The sequence below is a fragment of the Bison bison genome, unplaced genomic scaffold (assembly GCF_000754665.1).
Source record: "Bison bison bison isolate TAMUID 2011002044 unplaced genomic scaffold, Bison_UMD1.0 scf7180017864217, whole genome shotgun sequence".
Taxonomy (NCBI): domain Eukaryota; kingdom Metazoa; phylum Chordata; class Mammalia; order Artiodactyla; family Bovidae; genus Bison; species Bison bison.
The window spans coordinates 524273-537350 of NW_011494789.1; the positions used below are offsets into that span (position 1 = coordinate 524273).

Here is a 13078-nt window from a genome sequence, read left to right on the forward strand (position 1 = left end):
TTTCGTCTAGTCAAGGCTATGGTTTTTCCTGTGGTCATGTATGGATGTGAGAGTTGGACTGTGAAGAAGGCTGAGCGCGGAAGAATTGATGCTTTTGAACTGTGGTGTTGGAGAAGACTCTTTGAGAGTCCCTTGAACTGCAAGGAGATCCAACCCATCAACCCTAAAGGAAATCAATCCTGAATATTCATTGGTAGGACAGATGCTGAAACCCCAATACTTTGGCCACCTGATGAGAAGAACTGACTCATTGGAAAAGACCCTGATGCTGGGAAAGATTGAGGGCAGGAGGAGAAGGGGATGACAGAGGATGAGATGGCTGGATGGCATCACTGACTCGATGGACGTGAGTCTGAGTGAACTCCGGGAGTTGGTGAGGGACAGGGAGGCCTGGCGTGCTTCGATTCATGCGGTCACAAAGAGTCGGACATGACTGAGCGACTGATCTGATCTGATCTGATCTGACCAGGTGGGAAGCCTGGGAAATAGTAAAGAATCCACCTGCCAAGCAGGAGAAGTGGATTTAATCCCTGGGTCAGGAAGATCCCCTGAAGAAGGAAATGGCAATCCACTTCAGTATTCTTGCCTGGGAAATCCCATGGACAGTGGAACCTGGTGGGCTACAGTCCATGGGGTCGCAAAGAACCAGGTGCAACTAAGTGACTAAACAACAGAACAGTAAACACTATTAAAGAGAGGTCTGCCAGGATGACTGGAGAAGTTACATTGGAATGCACTTCCTGTGTGTTGGAGTTTGTGCTGTGTTTATGCAAGCTTTCTCACCTACATGTAGGTCTTTTTAAAATGAATAAGTCATTAGTAACATATCTGTAATTGATGTATATGTCTACAACAATACCATCCATTTTTTGGTTTCCCTACTTTCTGATATTTACATTAAAAAGAACACCATGAAAAAGAAGTCATACTGCTTATAACAAGTTTCTTTGCTCTCATGCTGACCCCTTCTAGCATGAAGCCAGATGCCCACAGTTGAGAAATCACAACTCTTATCTTGTGGCTGGTGGCGTTGGTGTGTTTCCCCAAGCAGCTTCTAAATGCTGATAACTTGGGGCACCCTGACAAAGCGCAGTGAACACAGATCAAAATTTGAATCCCCATGATCTTGTCCTGGACACAGTGGAGAATAGCTGTCCTGCCTGCATAGACTCTTCATTTCCTTAGGCTTGAGTTTTGCATTGGTGGTTCAGCAGTGAAGAATCTACCTACAGTGCAGGAAATGCAGGTTCAATCCCTGGGTTGGGAAGATCCCCTGGAGGAGGGCATGCCAACCCACTCCAGTATTCTTGCCTGGGAAATCCCTTGGACAGAGAAGCCCGGCAGGCTACAGTCTCTGGGATTGCAAAGAGTCAGACATGTCTAAGTAACTAACATTTTTGCATTTATAAGTTAAAGGTTTTGAACTAGAACACTGGTCAGATCCCTCCCACCTCTCAAGTTTTAGGGTCTAGGATTCTTTTTGTACATCCTGCAAGCTGACATTGTGCTTGTTTGTGCTGAAAGTGAGGTTGTGTGTCTTGACTACTTGGAGATTAGGAAGTGATTTAGGTGGGGGCTGAGCCACTTTCTAAAAGCAAGTCTTCGAAAGCAGCAGGTTTATAGCCAGTTTAATGGTGCCATTGAAGCTTAAACTACCCTACAAATAAGGAAAGTTTAGATGGTGATGACTAATCCAGGCATTGAAGAGAGATTGTCACATGCCTGAGAAATTAGCAGAGTTGCTCTAAAGCAGCCATGAATTTGCATACTAACAAAGTGAAGCATTGTTTGCCATTATGAGCCTGTGAGGTGAGAGCAGGAAGATGGTGTTATGCAGACACATTGATTCCTTTCTCTGTTTTCTCTCAGGGTTTTCCAGGAAACACAAATGCAGACAGTGTGGTACACTACAGACTCCAGCCTACCTTCGAAGCCAGATTCCTGCGCTTCCTCCCCTTAACCTGGAACCCCAAAGGCAGGATTGGGATGCGGATTGAAGTGTATGGATGTGCCTACAGTAAGTGGTGTTTATTCCTCAAATGAAGGTTTTGGTGGAGTGTTGTGTTCTAAACACTAAATTGAAAATGGAACTTGACTTTTCAGCTTTTTAAATATCTGTGCAGGCAAAACTGATTTTATGGAAAGTCTTAATAATATTACAGTTATTTTAAGGTTGAATTCGGAGGAGGACCCGAAATGAGCTTTAAAATCTTAGATTGTCAGAGGTTAGCCGAATACCTGTTATATAGCAGGCACTTCATAAAATAAACAAAGCTCAAATCAAGAGCAGTTGTATTTATTGTGATTGATGGAATAATCCTCCTGTGGGAAAACAGGTAAGAACAGATGTCCCCATGTTCCCTGGTCCCCATGGTGACTCACTTTTCTCTCTACTTGCGTCGCTGTGGAAACTTCTTTTGAACATCATTTATGTTTTATGTCTTCCGGCTTTTCCCCACTGACAATAAAAATAAAGATGCTGGCAGTCAATTTGAGCATAAAGACAAGCGTAAAAGCATTCCATGAAATACATGGGGGATCAAATCTACAGCTGCCATTTTGAAGGTCTAGAATATTCTGGTATTTTGTAAATGAACACAAAAATGAAAAAATTAATTTAAAATATAATCTTCTAGAAAACTCGAAGAGTGACCTGAAGGATAAGTTGGTTGGGAACATCTTAGAGTTTTTGTCACACTTCATTCTGTCCCTGATCAAAGTATTAACTTTGTAGAGAAGTGTAACCATAAGATATACCATACACAGGATATTTAATATGTCAAATCCTACCCCTGCAACATTTTCTCATTCAACTCCCACTCTAACCAAATGAATTCAGTATAGTAGTAACCTCACTGCTTCAGAAAAGAAAGAAACCAAACCTTTGAGAAATTAGATATTTGCGAGAGCTATTACATATTGGATCTAAGATTTAAAACTGTCTTTTTTCCTCATTTTGTATTCACGACTACCATTCTATTCAGACATTGATTTCTTTATTCCCTCACTGGTCATATGTGAATTTATCTGCAGAGAACTGGGTTGTATGTGGAGGATGATTTTGAGATTATTTATTTCTTTGTCAGGAGTTTATGAGAAGTCATAAAATTATACAAAGCAAATATATTGTAACATGATGATGGGGCATGGGGAATAGAGGGGTTGCGTTGGAAAAGGAAACTTTTTCAAAACAATTCAGTTTTCAAAATAAAGGTCATGGGCAGTGAGACGGGGGTAGGGATGGTGCTTGTTAGACAAAACAACATATGTAAACTGGGGGAGTAGGAATTCAGTGTTCCTGTGGTGCAGGGATGGGCGTGGGCATGAGTTGTTGAACAGCGGAGGTATCAGTTCCACTTTGATAACCCCCATAGACAATGGGTGGTTCTGGAGCTGAGGCTCACCCAAGCCACCCATCCCACATTCAAGGGTCACCTTCAGCCTCTGTTTCATACCCCTTCCTAATGGCATGTTCTACTCTGGCTCTGCTTCCTAACCCCACCTCAGCTCTCTAGTGTTTATGAGTCCGTGGACCATTCAGCATAGATGGTGCTGGGTTGCCATCAACCTATTTTCCTTCTTTCTGTATTTCCTTCCATCCTTTTGGTTCTGGGGTCTGTCAGTGTGCTCACTGCTGTGATGGCTAGGATGCCTGATATTTAGACTTTCTCTTTGATCCCATGAAATTAATGTCTCCTTCTCCCACTACTCTGGAAGCAACTTCAGGTTTACTGACTTCAAAGCAGAACATGCTCTTTGATGGGGATTTGCTGTTAGCTTGATGTTCTTGGTGAAGAGATACTACTCCAGTTTCTTGGGTTAGAGGTCAGTACCAGGAAGATCAAAGCTGAGTGTCTGGTGCCTGGAAGGGCCAGTTGACTGTACAGCTGTCACAGAACCTGCGTGCATCCTAAATTCAGCAAACATGAACTGTTGGGCATAAGGGACTCCTAGCATAAAAATGCAAACAGGAAATAATCATCACTTGTAAAACAACACAAAGTATATTTCTCAATATTAGTGGCTCTGTTTTGTCTTCATTCTTATTATTAATAATGATTGAAGTGTAGCACTTTGCATTTTTATTTTTGGTAGTAATTTAATCTGATTTGGTTTATAGCTCAAAGTGATAATTATTATCTTTTTTTCATGTGTACTTCCTCTGCCCTGTTGTTAGTGAGAGAATGTCTAGATTGCTTATCTCTTTTTAGTGTCATCTTTTTACATTCCATTTACAATGATATTTACTATTCCTATAAACACTGCATATCTTCATGGGTTCTTGGGTTGGCATATATATTTTCACTAACTGAAAAGCCTTTCCCCCATTTCTAGAGTAAAAGTGGAAAGTGTCAGGTCTTCTTAGAGTCCCTACTGACCTACACACCAAGGCCAGGATCTAGCATGAGACTCTTCACTTTCCCCTGCCCCTCGCCTCTCTAGCATTCCCATCCATTCAAAGTTAACATTTCTTATGGACTTGTTCTAGGCTATATATTCTACTCAAAATTGTTCTCTGAGCTTTCATCCCATTTCATAAGTTTTCAGCAACATTTACATACAGTCTGATCAATTCCAACTTGACATCCTTGACACAGGTCTATGAAGCCCCCGACATCTGCTCAGTTGCTTCAGTCATGTCCGACTCTGTGCAACCCCATAGACTGCCGCTCGCCAGGATCCCCCGTCCCTGGGATCCTCCAGGCAAGAACACTGGAGTGGGTTGCCATTTCCTTCTCCAATGCATGAAAGTGAAAAGTGAAAGTGAAATCGCTCAGTCGTGTCCAGCTCCTAGCGACCCCATGGACTGTAGCCCACCAGGCTCCTCCATCCATGGGAGTTTCCAGGCAAGAGTACTGAAGTGGGGTGCCATTGCCTTCTCCACAGACATCTAGATAATTCTTGGCAGTTTCACCATCATTTCTTTAATGAGGTTTTTTAGTCATCTTTTGATTCTTTTCTGCTATTTACTTTGACTCCACATGTTCATATTCAGTGTCATTCTCAAGTGTTCCCTCATCATATTGTGTTGTATTAGCCCCACAGTTGTAATGAAATTTTATATTCATCACTGTGTTTATTGTTGGAGTGAGAGAGGGAAGAAAGGAAGAGAGGAGAGGAGGGGAGAAGAAATGAGGGACATAGTTCATGAATTCAGAAATGTAGACTAGATAGGCACAGAATGGGGACCCCCATCGGGGTCTACAGTCATCCAAGTGGCACTTCCGTCCTGTGTCAAATCATGCATTGAAAATCAAATGGGTTAAGAGGGAAGAGAAGAAGGGACTAGAACATGTACTTGCCTGTTTTAAAACCTTGTGTTTATTTTACTTAAAAAAATACATTGATTGTTGCAGTGAAAAATGTTCTTTGTAACAACCGCACCATATGTCAATGTTTATAAACCTGTTCCTAATGTTTTATAAAAATAAAGAATGTTTATTTTGTAATATTTAGGGAGAGCGTTGAGAGAAAAGTCTGCATGTGGAACTTCCTTCTGTTAAGCACTGATTCTACTCGAAGTAGATTTTAGTTTCGAAAATGCATTAATAGGAATAGAGGAACATAGGATGAAAGGATAAGTAGTCACCATGACAAATAAAAACTCCAGAAGTTAATAATGGTCTTTAGTCATATGAGGGAATGCTGATCTGTATTATCCATTACAATTATGGAAAAAGAAAATATTCAAACTAGATTAGAAAAAGTATTAGTTCAATACATGTTTACAAAACTTTTACCCCATGCAAGCCACCCTGCTGAATAAAGTGAATAAGGCACAATCTCTGTCCCCTAGATACTAAGGAGTGAGTAGAGGTGAAGGGAAATGCCTATTCTTTGTAGATCAAATAAATTTGGGCATGGATTTCTCATTCTCAATTTGTGTCCAAGTATAAAGATTCCCTGGAGAAGGGAAAGGCTACCCACTCCAGTATTCTGGCCTAGAGAATTCCATGGACTGCATAGCCCATGGGGTCTCAAAGAGTCAGACATGACTGAGAGACTTTCACTTCACATAAATAGAAGATGGGGCTTCCCTATTGGCTTAGTGGTAAAGAATCTGCCTGTGATGCCAGAGATGCAGGTTTGATCTTTGAATCAGGAAGGGCCCCTGGAGAAGGAAATGGCAACCCACTCTAGTATTCTTGCCTGGAGAATCCCATGGACAGAGGAACCAGGAGAGCTACAGTCCATTGGGTGGCAAAGAGTCAGAGATGACTGAAGTGACTTACTACTAACAATAATGATGTAGCCCATGCCCACTGTGGACTAGACATGTTTCAGACATTGCTGTACATACTGTATAGATAAGTTTTTTAGTAACAATATACTTAGTCTTGTGTGGGAGAGACTTCTTTATCCTTTTACAGGTGAGGAAACTGAGGCACAGAGAGGTTGAGTAAGTTTTCCACTATGGAACCAATATTCAAATCCTTACAGGACAACTTCACAGATTCTTTCTCTGAGCAACTGTTCTGTGTTATGAAGGGCTGTTTGTGGGACCAGATCCAGAGGCTCTAAATATATCAGCACTAACTTATTCTCCCTCCTGATAAAATGGCAAGCATGTGTGGGGTTTTCTTTAATAATATTGTTACTGATGCATTTATCAAAATATAGCCTTAGTTAACAAAGCAAATGTTTATAACATGTGACATTGGAAAAACACTTCCTATTTTCAGCTAAATATCACATTTCCCCTACTCTTTTTGGAATGTAGATTCTGTACTCTTACAATAGAGGAAACTATTGCTTTCTATTTCAACACATAATGAGTGACTTCTGTGTCAAGTACCCCAATTGTTTAAATAATGAATTGCATACAAAAGCATTTTATAAATATGAGGATTTCTTGTAAAAGTTAAGTATGATGCCAATTGGTAATTTAATGCACTATTTTGGTATTTTCATTCAAATAAATATAGTGGATTATTTGTATTAGTTGTGGGCATATAATATTTGATTTGCTTTTATAGGAGTACAATAGCAAAAATTTTATGCTTAGGGGACTGGTGGAAACGAGTTCATCTTGGCATTCATTACCAGTAAGCCCTGAGACATGAAAGTTGGCTTCTGCAGGTCATGGCATGATTGATGATTTGAAGCTAAAGGGAGCCTCTACTTAGTGGAGATTAAACTCAAGGAGGATCACAAAGTGTTCTCCCCCATTCATATTGGGATAGGTCATTGCTGCTGACTTACTGAACAAAATACTCTCTATCCCAAAATATGACTATCTTAAAATTTTTTACATTTAGCTTTTACGAATCATGTTTCAGTATTTAGTGCTAAATTTTAAAATATACATATATATTGACTTGCCAATTTGTTTTCAAATATTCAGATTAATTTATGAACACTTGGTGGTGAATGATATTTTATAAAATAGATTCTGTTCAATGAGGCTTATTATAACTGAGTTTCCAATCTAAATATTCTATGTGATCATGTGTATTCTTATTTGTTGTGTGGGCTTACCTGAAGGGCTTCTTGGTTAACACTGCAGCCCAGTTTTTGAACCATGGTTGGCGACTTTCCAATGCCTATGTGTAAATTTTGTATAAAGAGTATTTATTGTGTGATAGTTTGATACCTAGATGATCTTGATTCTTTGCATTCTTTCTTTCCAAACACTTTCACCAGAGAAGTCTTTGTTTCTCCTATCTCCATCCTGAGCTCTAAAACATTTCCTTGTCACTGTAGTTTCCTAGCAACCCACAGTAAGACATTAGATATTACAGGTGCGATCTGTTTTTTCCTGATAGTAGAAATGAGAAAGTGAGGGAAGAACTGTCAGTTCCAGGAGGGCTGGGCCATATCTGTCCTCTCCTGTTTTGTCCCAGCATCCAGCAGAGTTTGTAATACTTGCATCAATATCAACTGAAAATAAAGCTGTGCTTGTGGAATGGATGGAAATTAGTTTGAGGTTGGGGGATAGGGAAGATGGAAAGAAGTGTTTTTTTAATAAAAAAATTTCGTTATACCAAAGCAAAATCCTGGGCAAAGTAGAATTTGAAGCTATGGAAGACTGTGTATAGAAACCAGTCTTTTATATTATATGCAGAAATATATAGCCAGGAGAAGAAATATTGACCTATTCTTTACCTCATAAAATACATATTCGAAAATAGAGTATATTGAATTATGTAATAGGAAAGTCCACAAAAATAATGACATTTGTGATTTCCTATATAAAATAGGATTTTTGATTTTTCAATCATAGAAAAGTCACAAAATGTCTGGTTGTGAGTTCATTCTTACTGCTTGACCATCAGGAGCCAGGTCCAGAAATAATCACTAAGTGGTTCTGCTGAGTGGGGATGGCAAACTTCTGTAAAGGATCAGCCAGCAAATGTTTTTTGGCTTTGCAGGTTCTTATACTCTCTGCCAACTCTTCTTTGTTTTCAAGCTTGATTCTTTTTAAATAAATCTTGAAAAATTAGCTCGAGGGACTGTACAATAACAGGCTGCAGCGTGATGTGGATGGTGTCAGATGAAGGGAAGTTTAAAAGTCTGGATTTCTAAAAGCAATTTTTGAATTTTATCTCTATAGTAACCTCTTCAATTGAGCTCAAGTTATTATCATTTAAGATTTTAGTTAAACTGTTACAAGATACATGATTTTTAAGTGGTTACATATCTGTATTATAATTTAGTCACTTTAGGCTTAAAAAAATCTGTCAAAATACATGTTGAATCTGCCTCATAAAATATAATTTGATGACTCACATGTGGTTAATTGTTCTAGAAACTAGTGTTAGTGATCACGTTAGAAAGAGAGTCAAAACATTAGGATAAAAGAATTTTTTTTAAGCCATGTTTTTGTGTTTCTATCACATAATACATTTTTCATGACTCCATTTTGCCTGAGGAGAATATTCTGGGAAATATAATTTAGGTGATTTGGAGCAGTGGTTCTCAAAATATAGGCATAGATCAGCAGCATCAATATCACAGGGGACTTTTTAGAAACCCAGATACTCAGGGCCGCCCCCCTCACACATACACACACCTGGTCAGTCAGAAACCCTGAGATGGGACCCAGCAGTCTGTGTTTAACAAACACTCCAAGAGATTCTGATCCCTAGAATATGAGTATTACTATTACAAAGCAATACGGCAAGAGGGAAGATGAGGAAAAAAATAATTCAATCAAAATAATCCTGGGAAAATCACTTACAGAAAAAAAATTTATCGACTGACTGCAAAAATAAGCATTGCCTTTCAGTGACACATAAACTATACTGCAAAAATGTGAAAGCATTTAAATTCTTTACTGTCAAGTTTTCATTAGTTTATTATTATCTTATACTCTAAGGGACACATTTGAATTTAACAGAGTTATGTTTTTATTAATCATGTCTATTTAATTATGCAACAAAGAACAATTGTTTGATTATATGGCTTAGAGACAGAGTTAAGAGTTTATATATTTTACATTTTATATGTGAATCTAAGAGAAGAGGTGGCAAGAATACACAGAAGAACTATACAAGAAAGATCTTCATGACCCAGATAACCACAATGGTGTGATCACTCACCTAATAGCCAGATATCCTGAAATGTGAAGCCAAGTGGGCCTTAGAAAGCATCACTACGAACAAAGCTAGTGGAGGTGATTCCAGTAGAGCTATTTCAAATCCTAAAAGATGATGCTGTGAAAGTGTTGCACTCAATATGCCAGCAAATATGGAAAACTCAGCAGTGGCCACAGGACTGGAAAAGGTCAGTTTTCATTCCAATCCCAAAGAAAGGCAATGTCGAAGAATGCTCAAACTACCACACAATTGCACTCATCCCACATGCTAGTAAAGTAAGGCTCAAAATTCTCCAAGCCAGGCTTCAACAGTATGTGAACTGTGAATTTCCACATGTTCAAACTGGATTTAGAAAAGGCAGAGGAACCAGAGATCAAATTGCCAACATCCACTAAATCATTGAAAAAGCAAGAGAGTTCCAGAAAAACAGCTACTTCTGCTTTATTAACTATGCCAAAGCCTTTGATGGCGTGTATCACAACAAACTGGAAAATTCTGAAAGAGATGGGAATACCAGACCACCTGACCTGCCTCCAGAGAAATCTGCATGCAGGTCAGGGAGCAACAATTAGAACTGGATATGGAACAACAGTCTGGTTCCAAATTGGGATAGGAGTACATTAAGGCTGTATATTGTCACCCTGCTTATTTAACTTATATTCAGAACATCATACGAAATATCAGACTGGATAAAGCACAAGCTAGAATCAAGATTGCCAGGAGAAATATCAATAACCTCAGATATGCAGATGACACCACCCTTACGGCAGAAAGCGAAGAAGAACTAAAGAGCCTCTTGGTGAAAGGGAAAGAGGAGAGTGAAAAAGTTGGCTTAAAACTCAACATTCAGAAAACTAAGATCATGGCATCTGGGCCCATAACTTCATGACAAATAGTTGGGGAAACAATGGAAATGGTGAGAGTCTTTATTATTTGGGGCTCCAAAATCACTGCAGATGGTGACTGCAGCCATGAAATTAAAAGACACTTGCTCCTTGGAAGAAAAGCTATGACCAACCTAGATATCGTATTAAAAAGCAGAGACATTACTTGTCCAACAAAGGTCTGTCTAGTCAAGGCTTTTTTTTTTTTCCAGTAGTCATGTATGGATGTGAGAGTTGGACTATAAAGAAAGCTGAGTGCTGATGAATTGATGCTTTGAATTGTGTTGAAGAAGACTCTTGAGAGTCCCTTGGACTGCAAGGAGATCCAACCAGTCCATCCTAATGAAATCAGTCCTGAATATTCATTGGAAGGACTGATGCTGAAGCTGAAACTCCAATACTTTGGCCACCTGATACGAAGAGCTGACTCATCTGAAAAGACCCTGATGCTGGGAAAGATTGAAGGTGGGAGGAGAAGGGGATGACAGAGGGTAAGATAGTTGGATGGCATCCCTGAATTGATGGACATGAGTTTTGAATAGGCTCTGGGAGTTGGTGATGGACAATGAAGCCTGGCATGGTGCAGTCCATGGGATTGCAAAAAGTCTGTTCAGTTCCGTTGACTGAGCGACTGAACTGGACTGACTGACATGAATCAAACTTCTGCATTTTTCAAAAGGTACCTGCATAAAATGGATGATTCTTTTTAAGTTGTGAATATAAAGGGTTTTCTGGAAATAGTTAAAGTGAAGTGAAGTCGCTCAGTCATGTCCGACCCTTTGCGACCCCATGGACTGGTGTAGCCCACCAGGCTCCTCCATCTATGGAATTTTCCAGGCAAGAGTACTGGAGTGGGTTGCCATTTCCTTCTCCAGGGGATCTTCGAACCTGGGTCTCCCGCATTGCAGGCAGATGCTTTACTGTTTGAGCCCCCAGGGAAGCCCACAGATTGAAAGAAATGAAAGTTGCTCAGTCATGTTGGATTCTTTGCGACCCCATGTGCTATACAGTCCAGGAATTCTCCAGGCCAGAATACTGGAGTGGGTAGCCTCTCCCTTCTCCAGGGGATCTTCCCAACCCAGGCATCAAACCCAGGTCTCCTGCAATGAAGGCAGATTCTTTTCCAGCAGAGCCACAAGGGAAGCCCTGGAAATAGTTAACCTGAATGAAATGCAGGTCCATGTACACATTAGACACAGAGTACGTGGCAAAACAATCTTCCTAGTGTGCTTAAGGTACAACACAAAATAGCTGTGCCCTTTTGTGCTGTCACTGGACCAAAATGTCAGAATAAAAATACATCCCTGTTTACTGAGAACCCTTTAATATGGTCTGCAGTAGTATTTAGTATATCTGGTATCTTTATGTGTGTCTTTTATGGCCAGACAAAAATATATTAAAGTGACTGCTTATGTGAGAATTGTTAAAAGTCAGTTTCTGGTTCAGAAATAATTAAGCCCTTTACATTGAATGACACTATTAGTAATTTCTTACCAGTCTGTGAGAACTAGTATAGCTTTTCAGAAAAACAGAAATGTTGAATGATTATTAAATGTACAGGGAGATTTTATTCAGGGGAAACTGACTTTAACTTTTTTTCCTGATCTTTGTTATTTACAGGATGGAAATAGGCCAGTAAAAGATAGGAGAAATTGAAATTAACCAACATTTCTAGATGATACATTTTGGGGAAGATGGAAGAAAAGGCAAATAGTGGAATTTAGATATGTCAAATATGTTAGATACTCTAAACAAGCCAGAGATATGCTATGTGTGTATATCTGTGTGCTGACTTACACATTTCAACGCACTGATAAGACTGTATTATAATTAGACCACATTAATGTCTTCCATTGTAGGATCCGAGATGGTTCATTTTGATGGGAAGAGTTCTTTGCTGTACACATTTAATCATAAATCCATGAATCCAATCAAAGAAGTTATTTCTCTGAAATTTAAAACCAGAGAGAACAATGGGATTCTACTCCACAGAGAAGGACCAAATGACAAACACATCACCCTGGAGTTAGTTAAAGGAAAACTCATCTTATTCCTTAATTCAGGTAAAAAAAAAAAAAAAAAGTGTTTTGGGGAAATACTATTTAGATGAAAGTATCCTTTGTGATGGATTTTTCTTCGCAGTTAAGTAGTTAATTTAAAACCAGAGTACTTTTGGATGTGAGGGTGATCTGGCTTGGCTAGAAAGGTGTTCCCTTCCTCCCTCCCAGCTCCATATGCGTTCCTCCCAAAGCTGCGCACTTGGTTGAAGAGGACCACCTTCTCTTCTAGAGGAGGGCCATTCTTTGGTCAAGGGTATATGTGTAGCTTTGCTTCTCTGCTAGAACCTCAAAACAAGCTCTCAAGGTCCATTTGCAGGAGAACGTAGGGTCGTCAAGCTTCCAAGACTCCAGACACATCCAAATGAGGCATTCCATGTGGCAGTCTGCCTTTCTTTAAAAAACAAAACAAACACACAACAAAAAAGAACACTTTTGTGAAAAAAAGTAGACCCTATAAATAATTATTCTGAAGACCAAAACTGTCCAGACAAATGGACACGTGGTCACCTACAGTTGAGCTATACTAAGAACAGCATGTGTGCTCTTCAGTATGCTTTTATGTAAAAAGTTTTATTTCTTGATAATCATGTAAGAT

General features: G+C 39.4%; 1 protein-coding gene across 1 annotated transcript in view; it reads left to right on the forward strand.

Moving 5' to 3' along the window:
• Window positions 1-13078, forward strand: part of LOC104992524 (contactin-associated protein-like 3) — a 232716-nt gene that overhangs the window by 113511 nt on the left and 106127 nt on the right. Inside the window, exons 4-5 of the mRNA XM_010845436.1 lie at window positions 1870-2017; window positions 12283-12486. Of these exons, the coding sequence (XP_010843738.1) occupies window positions 1870-2017; window positions 12283-12486 (352 nt within the window). The remainder of the gene's footprint in view (window positions 1-1869; window positions 2018-12282; window positions 12487-13078) is intronic.